Genomic DNA, 14660 nt, shown 5'->3' on the forward strand with positions numbered 1-14660 from the left:
CCTCCTATCGGTGCCGCAGGAAAAGCGCAGAGAAGACGCCGCGGAGAGATAGAGGGAGAGAGGAAAACAGTTAGAAAAGAGAAGGCAGAACAACATGGATCCGAACCGCGTCTTTAGTTAACGTGTGGAAGCGGCCCGCTGCTTGTTGGCCCGTCAGCTCTCCTCCTCTGACGCACAGCGGCTCCGTTATGTCGGACAACCTGAGGAGAATATTTCGTCAGGGAATGGAGGAAATCTTCAGAAATCCTGCTGCCGCTTAAACCGCGCTGCGCTCTCGGGCTTTAAGGATATTACTGAAACATCTAACTGAGGATGGTGCCCGTGTGACCGAGGAGCGCCCCTGTCAGCTATCCAACTCGTCCGTGCCCTCCAACAACCACGCCACACTCAAAGTTTTTTCTCTCCATTTTTTTTTTTTTTTTTTTTTTTCCAGAAGAAGGGGGGATTTTACTGCATTGAATTCCTCTGGACGGGATGTCATCCGCAGTCAGGAGGAATTCCTCTGGCTGACTGGTCCTCCAGCTGCAGTGTAGTGTAGCGGGCTCCCGAGAGAGAGAGAGAGAGAGAGAGACAGACAGACAGAGAGAGAGATAGAAGATGGGAGATCATGCGGCAGATGACAGAGGGGTGAGACGGACCTTCATCGTCCCTGCCATCAAGAGCTTCGATCACTACGACTTTACCAGGGCCAAGATCTCATGCAGCCTGACGTGGCTGGTGGCCAAGGCTTTCGGCTCGGGTAGGTGGCGCCTCGTAATCGCGTTTATTTATTTGATCTCTGGATTAAGTTAGTGGGAAACATTGTTAAGATAATCATTTTACATATGTGTGATAATGCGGGCTGATGTCGTTTTGGACCAGCAGGACTATTTCCTTGTAAACAACAGCCTGTAATCAGACACTGGCAAACCCAATTAAACTACTTATTTACTTAAATGCTCCTATTCCTTGTTTTTCTAAATAGAAATTACTTGACATATTTCCTCTCTTTCTATTCTATGGAATAGCAGCCATTGAAACCAAATAAATCATTATAAATATCAAACTTATATAGCCTAGGCCTAGTAGCCTATTTTAGGTTGATGGTTGAATTTCTGTATTTTTGTAATTTCCACACACATATCAATTTCTACTTGGAGTTCATAGGTCAAATCCGCTGCTTCCCTGCTCATGTCACAGTGTCATTGATCTAACCTGTTGCTTGCCTTAATGCCAATTATCCCCCACTGCTGTAGTGAGGCTAAACCGTTTATGTAACACTCTGACTACAGATCTGTTCTGCCAGCCACAGACGCAAGGACTTGTGTTGTCACTTGAGTCAAAGGTGTCAGAAAGTTCAATGCGATCGAATGCGTTTTGAGGCCATGCAAGTTTGCAAACACAATGCACACAAACATTCATTCCCACCCATAAAAACAATCTAAAAACACAAAATATTATAATGTAAGAACTTGGCCAACAGTGTCTGACACCACAAACACCACAAACACACATCATGTCAACAAATGCAAATGCATTTGTCATTCTATACACACAGTAAACCCTCTTATAGCCTACTGTGGCTGTTTCTAAGTCAAATGGCTTCTGGAATAAAAACCCAACTTCTGTTTGTTTTACTTGCAGCCGATGTGAATGTTTTCAAATATCTAATCAAAGAGGTAACGTCTTAAAATTGCTTGATTTGTCCAACCAACCGTCCAAAACCAAAAGATACTCCGTTCACTATCAGATTAGATGAGGAAAAGCAGCAAAGCCTCACAGTGGAAAAGCTGGACTATCGATTATCAGACAAGTGGCCATTAAGTTTCTGTTGATCAAGTGATTAATTGATCAAATTGATTGAATGACTACTGACTAATTGTTTCATCTCTACTAAAGTTAGCTGCGCGTAGTATAACTGCTTACAGACTATGAACTTTTATTTAGCTTTTCTTCACAGTAATAATGGGGATGTTTTCATCTGGATATGTGTGTCAGTAATTATTCTGCATATATGTGACTACATATACAGTATCTCCTGTCCTCAGTGTGGTCTGGCAGTCTGTCCTCATAAAGACTGAGTAATTCCAGTCTGCTCTCAGCCCACAGGTTTACTCCAGCCCTTAATGAATGCTTTAAACGACTGCTCATCCATGTACAGTACTCTACTCACACAGACAAACCTAGAAAGAGTGAGATCAAAAGACAGACCTCTGAATCACACTCATTGATCCAACAGGGAGCGCCAAATAGAGCTGCACGTGACTCACTTATTTTACTCTCAGAGCATGAAATGGTGGAGAGGGACAGCAACATGTCTTAGTTCAACAAGGCCTGGGGTTAGTTGGCATACTGCTGCCGCCTTGTTCCCCCCCCTCCATCCCTCTAGTGACACAGTTTCAGCTCCCAGCACCGCCGAGAACTGTGGCCCAATTCATAACCAGTCCTCGGAGCCTTGTTCGGCCTGGTTTGGAGAGATGAGCGATGGTTTGAATCTGGTGGCACCCAGATGTAACAACTTTCTCATCAGCTGAAAGTTTGTTCTGAAATTTCAAAGAGATGGATTTGCTGTTTGTTGTGCTTTCCTGTAGCCCGGGAAAACCCTGACGAACTTCCGGCAAATTTGAGATTTGCTCTGCAAATCAGTTTGGCCAAGAGCCCATTCAAGTCCATTTCCAATTTTTCCAAATCGAGGCACCAATCACAACCGTTGAGGCGGGCTTTACAGCTTTTTGTTTACATTCAACGTGATGGCCACCGAAGAGCAGCAACCCGTTGATGCCGCTGTCGCTGCTACGTCACCCGGATCGTTGCTCTGATTGGTCAAAGACTATCCAGTTGCGCCCAGAGGCATTTGAGTGGCGTCCGTTGGTGATGCCCCTTTTGGAAATGAGCTGTGAATGAAGCTTGCCCAGACCCACTCTCAGTTACAACTGAGAAGGGTCTGTTGTCAACCAGGCTAGCTTTCCTGTGCATATGGCACTTATCAAAACAGTGATTTACAGTAAGAAGAACGTGGGCGAGAGGGAGATGAAAGAGACTCAGAAGACAATTTATAAAAACAGGCACAATGAAGTGTACAACCCCCGAAGTAAAAGGTATGAAATGAAAAGAAAGGCAAAGAAAACCAATGGCTTTTAAGATGCAGTTTGTAAAGATGTGGTCTGATAGGACCGAGACAAAACACACGTGTGCATGTTGAGGTTTGTTAGTGGGTGTGTAATGAATGTCTCTACACTCTTATCCTGATGTGTTTCCATGTTGGCATCAGATGAGCAAAGGACCAATAGAGATCGCCTCAGATTTTAACAACAGTGTGTAAGTGCTAGCCTAATGGATTCAAGTATTGTTAAAGATCCCTACCAGACATGTTTTAATACATATAAAACTACTCGGCTTTGCATAGGTATTTGTGTCAGATTTTGCACAAAAAGTTCAATTAACGTGCTAAACATTGTTAGAATTACATCTCCTTCTTATTGAAAAATCCAGAATATATATGCAAATATTCAGTTCAAAATTTTAACCGTGGGGCACAAGATGCGTCCTACTTCACTGAAAAACCCATTCTGTGTGTGTGTGTGTGTGCGTGCGTGCAGGTGCCTATGCGTTTGCTGGAGGTTTCACATTGCATATTGCCGTGTTAAGTGAGCACAGATAAACGCCCCCCCCCCCCCCCAGCAGATACATTTGAAAACATTTTTTTTTTTTTTAAATGATCTAGTACATTACGTGATAACAATCTGTATAAAGTGGGAGATCAGCACTATTTCAAATGAACAGTGAGCCAACACCACGTACTAACAACATAGAAGCCAAAGCTTATGAACTAATAACCGAATCTCTGTAAAAACATATTACCAGTTGGCAACCCAGATCACTAACTGAATTTTTCTTTTTTTAAACAACGAGCAGTTAGCCAGCAGAGATAAACACTGCTGACCGTGACGGTGTGTATGCTGAGCTGTGATCCCGGGGGGTCTCCAGGGGAGCAGTCTTCTCCGTGCCTGGACTTCCTGTGGCAGCTACTTCCTGTCTGTTTCCTCTTTGATGGCCAACACAAAGGAGAGGGTTTTTACTTGACAAGGCAGATTTTCATGAACTCTATAAAAAAACGTGCTCTCTGCGCTATTGTACCCTGCTCTTCTATTTAAAAAAAAAAATGTAATTAACCTCGAAGCTTTAAGGTCATCCGACTAAACACTTTCAAGTGTAAACTGCCATTATCTGAAAAGAAAGCTTGTATCTTTCTGAATAGTTTCTGAGGGATTTCTCTTCAAAGAGTGTACTATAACTAACCATTTCTAACAAAAGAACCCAAATAACTTCACACAGATGACGCTTAAGTTACCAAAAGTGAGGCTTCTTTAAGTACAGCTCCATTAATCAACTTTATAGACATTCTGACAAACGTTGGATCGATTTAATAGCTGTGACAAGACGCAGAAGGACTGGTTAAACAGTAGATGTTGATGTGGTTTAACATCTGCTTGTTGCTTTGAACATCTATTTTCATCAGCCGGCACTGGGACATAGGAGGGCTGCACTAACCACACAGCCACTGGAAAACTCCCGAGGTTTGATCACAAGCTTTATGGTGTTTGAGCTTTAAATATTTAATTTCATTATGTTGTTTTGTTGAGCTCTTTTGCCTCTACAGTGTTGTTATTTCTGAGGATTTAAGAGCAGAAAGCTGTAGCTTTAAGATACATTCCTTTAGGGGGCTTCCTTTTCTTTCACCGTGATTCAGAGGCCGGCAGAGAGGAAATGACCCCATGCACCAGGAACACACACTTACACTGGAGCATGCAGTGTTATTAAAGTGTGTCACCATACACACACACACACACACACACACACACACACACACACACACATACACACACATTCCTATACAAGTCTTGTCTGACTAAAGTAATGGGATAGAGGTGCATAGATAATATATGTAATTCAGATGACTTGTATAGTATAACTTTAAGTCACAATGTGGTTAACAACAAAGTATGATGTAGAAATAGCGAGCCCTAAAGCCCTCTGTCTGTACGTGTGTGTGTGTGTGTGTGTGTGTGTGTGTGTGTGTGTGTGTGTGTGTGTGTGTGTGTGTGTGTGTGTGTGTGTGTGTCCAGCTATTTTCTTCAAATCAGATTTACTGGATGAGGTAACAGGATTAGAAGGTACTCTATCCTATCCACCTACACACAAACTTGACACACACACACACACACACACACACACACACACAGTGGCTTTGTGCTCACAAGATGTCATGTGGATCTTCAGTAAGATAAGTACCAACAATAGACACATGACATTGGTGCGCTTATAATAGTGAAAACTCTCTTCTCTGCCTGAGAACGGCCTTTCACCACTAACTGACCTTATGGCTCAGAGTAACTCATTTCCCTCTATTTTTTTGTGAAAATATACTGTTGTTTTTAGCGACGAAGCTCAGGAGATTTTGTGGTGTATGAAGTCTTTTCTGTGTCTGTGTGTGTGTGTGTGTGTGTGTGTGTGTGTGTGTTATTGTATGTAGGCAACAAGCTTTGAGCAGGTTGTGGGCACGAAGGCGAGGCTCTGAGTTACAATGAACTGGAGCCATAGCAACAATAACAAAGGCAATAAAATATAGAAAGAATAGTAGAATAGCGTTTTTGTGTTTTTTATTGCCTGCATGCATTCAGTGTTTGCTTCTTTGTGGATGGTGGGTGTCCCAGCAGCGATGGAGCTGGAAGACAGGAGATGCATATAGATCAATATCATCTGTAAACTGGGGCGCCCTGATACCTCACCCGGTTAAACGTGTGCCCCATGTACGAAGGCTCAGTCCTTACCGCAGCGGCCGGGGTTCGACTCCGACCCACGGCCCTTTGCTGCATGTCATCCCCCTCTCTCTCACCCGTTTCCTGTCTACAGTTCTTCCAAATCCCCCAAAAATCTTAAAAAAGAAAAATCATCTCCAACCCATACGTCCCCTCTCCCTTTCTGTGTCTTTCTCTCTGCACAGATGCAGTACCAGAAGAGCTGGCCGAGCCTTTATACAAGGACCAGTACAACCAGGAGCACCTGAAGCCTCCGGTAGCCTGCCTGCTCCAGTCCGCAGAGCTCTACTGCCGGGCGGGAAGCCTGATCCTCCGCAGTGATGCTGTCAAACCTCTACTGGGACACAACGCTGTCATCCAGGCCCTGGCCCAGAAAGGCCTGTACGTCACTGACCAGGACCGACTGGTCACTGAGAGAGATCTGACCAGCACGCCCATACACATGGTGAGTGGAGATGTACAGTACCTGAGTACGAGATTGAAAACATCCAGATTTTTCTGCTGGTTTTACATTTTTACAGTTGGGTCTAATTCATGTTTTTTCTGCATACAATTGTTTGTATTCATGTACATGTTGACGTGTAAAATGGGATCACCGGATTTAGATGTCAATCTGTTCATTTGAAAATCCATACATATGCTCACACACATGTAAGTGCGTAAGCATATAAATCAAGGCAACAACAAAGGACTCATTTTCATTCATTGAAAAAATGTCACAAACTAGCGAAGAATGTCAAACACAATTACCCAGAGGCCGAGATGACGTCTTCAAATTGCATGATTTGACGAACTAAAAGTCCAAAACCCAAAGTCCACACATTTGAGAAACTGGAACCAGCAAATGCTTGATAAATGACTTCCATCGACAGATTTGTTATTCAGCTGATGGTTTCAGGACTATACTAACAGTGGATGTTACTGTGTGCTCTGCTGTGTCTTCCCCTCATGGGGAATAAGTAAGTTATATGATAGTGTCTTTGTGTGTACGGCTCCATGTGTCTGACTGTTAAACCATCCTCCCAAGATCTGTCCTGTTGAGAGAAAAACAACCGCTAATGACAGGTTTCCTATAGCAACCAATTACTCACTGTTCGGTCTCTGTGTCATTCGACAGCTCCGGGCAAACATGCCCTACAGATATTCTAGTAGTGTGTTGTGGGCAGCACTGGATGGAAGAACATAATATTGCTGCAATGTACCGTTATCTTCCTTATTGATTCATCTTAATCTGAAAATTCATTATATTTTTAGTTCTAGATTAGTCATTTAGTAATAGAGACAAATGCCAAAGTAATGTCTTTATATTGCTGTTTTGTCCAACCAACAGTCAGTTTACAATGATATTTAACAGAGATAAGCAGAAAATCCTAACATCTGAGAGGCTAATTTGGGGCATTTTCGCTTGAGAAATGACTTAGCAACTATTATAACTGTCGATAATTTCCTGTTTATTGACTAATCAATTAATTAGCTCATTCTTTCAGCTGTAGAACATAATGCTGCCATCTTTTACTGGACTGTGTAAAGAGGATTCGATTCTGAGCCCCAAAAAACATGTATTTATGGTGTTTTAGTCATGAAAGGAAGGTGAGTCAGTGGCAGCAGATCCAGACACACTGCTACCACACGCATGGCTGGAGAGCGGGCACGTCTGCTGACGCCAAAAGGTGTCTGCATTGCAGTGCGCCCTCTCTCCGCTCGCTCCCTCCCTCTCAGACTCACACTCTGTTTCCCTGTCACTCTCTTACTGTTTCTTTCCTCATCTCTCTCTTTGCCACCTTCCTCCTTCCTTTCTTCATCTCTCTCTCCTCCTCTCATGTTTTTTTGTTTGTTATATATCCTTTCCTACCCCTACCTCTGTCTCATCCAAACTCTTACTGTCTACTATGGATTAAATGAGACTGGGACATTGTTATCTCCTGAACATTTAATTGAAGCGTAATCATATTTCACCAAGCCTGCCAGTGCCCACACTTGTGTCTCTCTTGTTGTAGCCAGTATTTTATTTGCCCTCTGCTTGTGCTCTCCAGTTTTTCCCTACAGCTCTGGGGGATAATTCAAAGTCACTAGTCTGGGCCATTTTTTATGCTTATGGTTGATTGTGCTCACTACATCATTCATTGATTGAGGTTGGCGATTAGGTGCAGCGCTTAATGACACGGTGTCCTTTCTCACCTATAAAAGTGCGAGTGTGTGTCTATACATCTCTCTTTGTCTCTGTGATTCTGTGTTCATGCAGGTGATTTAGCGTACACTTTCGGGGACAGTGTTAAGTAGACAAATGGAGCCCACAGCCCATCGACTCCCTATAGCTATTGACCTTCATTTGTGTAGCACACATTAATCTGTCCGTCCTTAATGTTGCTCTGTGCCCTTCTGGATTCATTAAATTGGCTCCGCAAAGTAGAGGAACTGCCTGTGTGTGTATTTGTGGACTCAGCATGATCATTTCAGTCATGCCAAAGTCAAGGCTTTTCATTTTGGGTTATGGTATATCTGCTGTGAAAATGATGACCTCATGGTTTTCCAAATACTGTGCAGCAGAAGAATAACTCCTGTCAGGGAGGAGGAGGAGCGTGGCAGTCTGTAACAGGGTGAATGGATATAGAGAGAGTAAGGAGGGAACGGGGGGGAGATGAAGAGTTTCGGGGCTGCCATTTGGCTGTGATTCAGGAGTTAGCAGGAAAGTAGAGCAAGAGAAGAGAGGAAAAGGTGGATGTGGGAGTTTTCAAGAGGACAGTTGGAAAGGGGGAGATGGCGAAGAGCTGTGGAAAGGAGGGAAGGAAAGAACGAGAGGAGAGGGAAGGGTAAGGTGATGCCTTTTTGGAGGGCGGGGACGACATGTATGTGCCAGAGAACGAGTGGAAAAGGCCCACTGTTAATATGGCCATCTGGAAAGAGGGGAGAGGAGGGGACAATAGGGAGACCATGGGGGAGGTGAAGAGTGGCGTACATGGAGGAGAGCAGGGAGGGTTGATGAGAGGAGGAAGACGTGATGTGCACTACTGCAGCACTGTGGAGGGTGGGGTCTGACAGTGAGTTAAGCAAGTCTGGTGCGCGCACACACACACACACACACACACACACACACACACACACACACACACACACACACACACACACACACACACACACACACACACTCTTCCAAAGAGCTGTCAGACCTCCAGCAGTGTGCATGAGACCTGTGAGTCCTTGTCTAGTTTACTTTCCGCTTTCTCTTCGACCTTTGTTTTCTGTCTCGCACGCTCTGCCACCTAAAACGCTAAGAAGAGAAATTGACGGAGGAGAGGGAGCTGTAGTGCTAATTGAAAGTTCCTGCAGTGGGGCTTAAAGTTGTACAATAAAAACACTTGTGTTGCTCAGATGTGGGCCATTTATGAGTGTGTACCTGCGTTGAATGGACACTTCTGATCTTTGTGGAGAAAGAGGTTACTTTGATTATCTGTTTGCACAGCTGTATTGTTCTTTCCTATAGATGCCTTTGATCAAGGGCACACACACGCACACGCACACACACACACACACACACACACACACACACACACACACACACTCATGCAGCCGTACAACACTAGTGAGGATGAATACTGATGCCCCTGTTCTGCTCTTTACAGCACTTTATGACTTGCATCTGCCATTTCCACAGCCTTATAAGGCCTGTCTGTCACCATGAGTGGTTTAGACTTGGTTACGTGCACACACACACACACACACACACACACACACACACACACACCAGGTCTTTGTGAAGGCATAATAGACAGCACATGGCTTTTAAATCCATGCTGTACTGTCAACAGTAGTTTTTTTTTTTGGATATGAGTCTGTAAGCAGTGGCTCCATATACTGTCGGTCTGTCTGTCTGTCTCCTTCTCTGTCTCTCGTGCACACACACATATGTACATACACACATGCATGTTAGATCTGAATACAATGTCCTATTAAAACAGTGAGGAAACACTGACACAACCTACACAACACAGTGAGGAACAATAACCTGGTAAAATATCAGAATCTTACACACACACATGTAGATGTAGCACCAAAGTATCAGTCCTCAGACCTTTGTCTTTGTCACATTTAGACTCTATTGATATAATGAATAATTATGGTAACAATAACTCTTTTTTTACTTTTAAAAACTGTTATTAAAGGAATAGTTTCACATTTTTGGGAATACACACAGAGTTAGATAAGAAGATTAAAGCCACTCATTTTGTTTGTTTTAATTATGAAGCTAGCTTAGTTTAGCAAAAAGATAGGGAACAAAAGATAGGGATAAACATAGGGAAACAGCCAGCCTGGCTTAATCTAAAGTTTAAAAATCCACCTAGTAGCACTTTTAAAGCTCACAAATTAACATGTTTTTTGTTTAATCTGTGCAGAAATAGAAATGTAAAAACGGAAAGTTGTGGTTTTACGGGGAGTTACTCGCTGTAACTATTATACAGTACTACTATTATACTGTTACTCTAAAAGTCCGTCCCCTGCTCTCCCAAAAATGTAGTCAATAAAAAGAAAAAATACATAATCCCCTGCCTTTTTTGACCCCCGTCTAATCATTTTCATACAGTCCCTTAAAACATTTTAACAAAAAAGTTTTACACAACTATATAGGCAAACAAAATTGCGATCCATGTTTGTGTTTCAATGCACATGTTAATTTACTAATTGTTAATTGTAATGAAACATAAATGAACAAAGTGATTTGTCATTACCATTCATATACATGTGGCTTAATACACACACACACTCACTCACACTCACTCACTCACACACACACACACACACACACACACACACACACACACACACACACACACACACACACACACACACACACACACACACACACACACAAACGGATGGGCACACACCTTCACAAGCTTAGCAACATTAAACATTTAGAAGGGTTTTATGCAAATGTGTTCAGAAAAGCTTCAATCACAGAAAAGGCTCAGTGGGTTTTCTGGATCTCCAGCTCCAGTCTAAGCTGCTTGGCCTGTCTCTCCCTCATTCTGTCTGCCTGTCAGTCAGTCCAGCTGTCAGCCAGACCGGCGGCTGTACCTCTGGAGAAGAATGCACGCAATGTCAAATATCTGACGGGCAATATCCTGAAGATGAAGGAATTCGAAACAGTGACTGCAGACTGTTACATAGACAGTTCAATATCAGGCTCCAATGCAAACAATCCTGTTTACCCATTTAATACACTACAGCTGTAGCATTCAGTATAACATACTGTATGTCCACCAGAATACATCATTATACAGGTATCCTGCATCAATGTCTACAGACCACTGTTCAGCTTTCAGTAAGCTTGTACATGTATTCTCTATTTTGTAAGAATGATAAAATGGATGACATATGCCTACATGAGGGGACACGTAGATCCAGTACATTCAAGTACCTCAGCACTTATTTCCACGAGGAGTCTGTTTCTAACAGCCGTATTTCTTCGGTACACGCTGTCTGTTTAGACTGGCAGACCTTGAACACCCGCAGCAGTTTTGATTCATAGCGCTGGATCAGTTCTTGGTTTCTTTGGGAAACATTTGGTCACACTGGCTTTTACAAGAGGCTCTGTGGTTCTGAATAGAGCCCTGTGCTTGACGGTACAGGCTGCGGTGGGACGGGTCTCACTGCTTTGTTTATGTCTGTTGGTTTGAGTCACCTGGATCATGGAGCACCTGACTTTAGGTTTTTGTTCAGTTAGGTTGCACACACACACACACACACACACACACACACAGAGTGTACATGTTTTTGAGTTGACCTGGTGGTGTGACAGGAAAGAGAAGGGGAGGTCCGTTAGCCTGACCGGCCTGGAATGGGATTAGAAAGGCCAGGAGAATGTCAAGCTTTGTGTGCTGTAGGTGTTGATGGCTGGTAAAACCACATTAGGTAATGTGTGCACTGTAAATGTACTTACTGTATATATTTACAGATGTTTACAGATGTGTTTTAGAGGGGTTGGATGGATCAGAAACTGTGATTCTCTTAAGATAAACATTTAGCTGACATCTCAGCAACTTTGTGGTGGCCACAAAACGTCCTCAGTTGACATCCCAAGTAGGTTTGAAGCATGATAGATTTACTGTGGGTACAGTCACTAAGGCATGCTACATACTACACATCAAGCAAACAAAAAGTGTGTGCTGCAAATGCAAGATCCTTGCTTACGGTACATAGCAAACTTGCATAGTGGCATTATTGAGCTTCGGCTAAAGTTCACAAACACAAATCCGCACCGAGTAAGTTGAGCCAATGTGATGGATAAGAAATTATAATGAAAATCAGTTGAGAATTTACTTTACTTTGTTACTGGCGCTGGTGATTTAGAGCAGTGGTTCTCAAACTTTTTCCAATAATGTACCCCCTCTGAAATGTTTTTTCAGCCAAGTACCTCTGACCAGCGCAAACCATTTTTGTTAGAAAAAAAGCCTATAAAAACATTATAACGCATCAGTGTCAGATTTACTAAACAACAACCTTGTAACTGAAAAACACTTAAATGCTATTTCTATTGTTTAGAATCCATCACTAAATGCATTCATTATTAGAGTATAATTATTTTAAGAATGAAGACTGATGTTTTTTAAATTAACATTATTTTAATTTTTATTAAATCTCACGTACTCCCTGCAGTGTTCCACAGTACCCCTAGGGGTATGCGCACCCCCATTTCAGAAACACTGGTCTAGAGGTTTAAGGTGCAGACCGCAACAGCCCCAATTCAAGTAACACTGGACATCTCTGTTACAATATATCCTGTCATCTCTCTACTGTCAATTAAAGTTCAATTATAAACTGCCCCACAAAATATCACAATATGCCAAAACCTCTGTCTATAGACATTTTTATTGCCACACAGCATATGCCGTCATATTTCCCAACTCTGATCGTTTACCTCTTTCTACTAGTGCACGAGGAATTTGTTTCACAGGATGACTTCTGCATTATTAGTTGCTCAGTATTTTTTTTTTTAGAAACCCTACTTGAAAGGTGTAATGCTGCAGCAGATGTCAGCATCGCGTCACTGCATTTGAGGACCGTTTTTGCATGCATAAGGGACACCACTCACACTGTCCTTTGCCTCATTCAGTGGGATCCTTACACAATTTCAAGACATTTGTCAGGTTTGACACACTGCATGAAAGTGAGGTAGAGGACACATGGCAGATTGTCGAAAAGCATTTTAGACAGAGGAGAGATGAGACATTTATAAAAAATTGTGTTGTCAAATCATAATTGCTGTCCTGTAGATGCTGTTTCAGTCTTTTGGAACTGTATCAAAAGGGTTAATACTTGCACATCGTTTCTCTTTCAAGAGAACAAAACGTATGATCTTTTGTTGAATGAAACTTTTTTGGCAACTCTGTGCTTAAAAACACACACACACACACACACACACACACACACACACACACACACACAATGACAAGGACATACTCAGAGGAGATGCACACAGAAAGTGTTGGCTGACAGTCAGTGTGATGCACAGAATCACAGAGAAGCACAGCGTGGGAATATAAAGTTAGGCCCTTAATTGTCAGTTTGATGCTTTTGGAAAGAAAGTGGGAGATAACAAACACAATCCCTGCATTGCTCTTATGTTTCTACAGAGTTCCCATCTGGCGCTCATAGATACCCTGATGATGGCCTATACTGTGGAGATGGTGAGTGTGGAGAGGGTGATGTCCTGCATCAACAGGTACTCCTCGGCTGAACCCCTACACGGTGACGGACACATCCAGGAGCTGCCTTATGACACCGAGGATGCAATCGCCACCTGGATCAACAAGGTACACATACACACAGGAGCGCGTTTGTGTGCACACAAAACCACGAGGACATGTGCTTTCCCACTGCAGAGGATAACAACTGAACACATCCTTAAGCCTTTTCCAATGTGACACACAGTTCTCTGTTTTATTCTGGAAATGGAAGACACGAGAGGTGCTGGGAAGTCTGTCAGCGCTCAATTCCTCCACACCGCTGGTTCAAAATCTCATCTGTTTGCAAGAGAACTAGACGAAGAACTGGCACCAACCACATGTAATCATGCCAGAGAGATTACCGAGAGATAACTGACTCCATTTAACATCCTCTGGTTTGCTAAAGCAGGAGTGGGAGAGTAAAATCAGACCCAGAGTAAACTGTAAGCTTTAAGAGGGCTGTGCAGTAGTTAAGTCTCTGTGATTTCATCTTTAGTTTATTTCATCATTTTACAGATTATTAAGCCATTTCAAATTGCTTTTACTTGCAGGAGACTTTTGACACAGTTGTCTCAAAATATGATGTAGACTTAATTCTACTTTGTTTAAAATAATGAAACAAGCCCCAGCATGGCATGGATTAGTCAATTAAACTTACAACGATCACTGCCATTCCCTGCTGCTAAAGCTCATGTGCTTGTGGCTCCGTTTACCAGTCCAAGACGGAAAGAAACACATGCAGCAGGATTAATTCACAAACATACACAGACATTTGAAAACACACATGGGGGATTGTCTTTCTGTGTAGCCCTGAGACCTAGCACGCCATGCTGGGGATTGGCTGATGCGACTTTGTGCACCTTCAAGCTAAAATGTTACATCACTGTTTGTACAGAAACTTTGAAGACAGAAAAGCAGTAATCATAAAAGAGGGGTCTTTTTTTTATAGAAAAAATACTAAATACAAATCAATGAAGTTCTTTCTACTTTGAGCTTGAGTCTGAAGTCAACTGTGTGCTGTTGTCATGTTCAAGTTTCTCCTCTCTCCACCATAGACTTACCATTCAGTCAGTGTGCACAAAACGCTTGTCTGAAATTTGACCTTGATCTCTGTCTGTCTGTCTGTCTATCCATCTAT

General features: G+C 42.7%; 1 protein-coding gene across 1 annotated transcript in view; it reads left to right on the top strand.

The window, feature by feature from the left end:
• Positions 1 to 14660, top strand: part of camsap2b (calmodulin regulated spectrin-associated protein family, member 2b) — a 47634-nt gene continuing 32974 nt past the window's right edge. Inside the window, exons 1-3 of the mRNA XM_028592414.1 lie at positions 1 to 739; positions 5984 to 6243; positions 13430 to 13609. Coding sequence (XP_028448215.1) covers positions 598 to 739; positions 5984 to 6243; positions 13430 to 13609 — 582 coding nt within the window. The 5' untranslated portion in view covers positions 1 to 597. The remainder of the gene's footprint in view (positions 740 to 5983; positions 6244 to 13429; positions 13610 to 14660) is intronic.

Source organism: Perca flavescens, chromosome 12, assembly GCF_004354835.1.
Source record: "Perca flavescens isolate YP-PL-M2 chromosome 12, PFLA_1.0, whole genome shotgun sequence".
Lineage (NCBI taxonomy): Eukaryota > Metazoa > Chordata > Actinopteri > Perciformes > Percidae > Perca > Perca flavescens.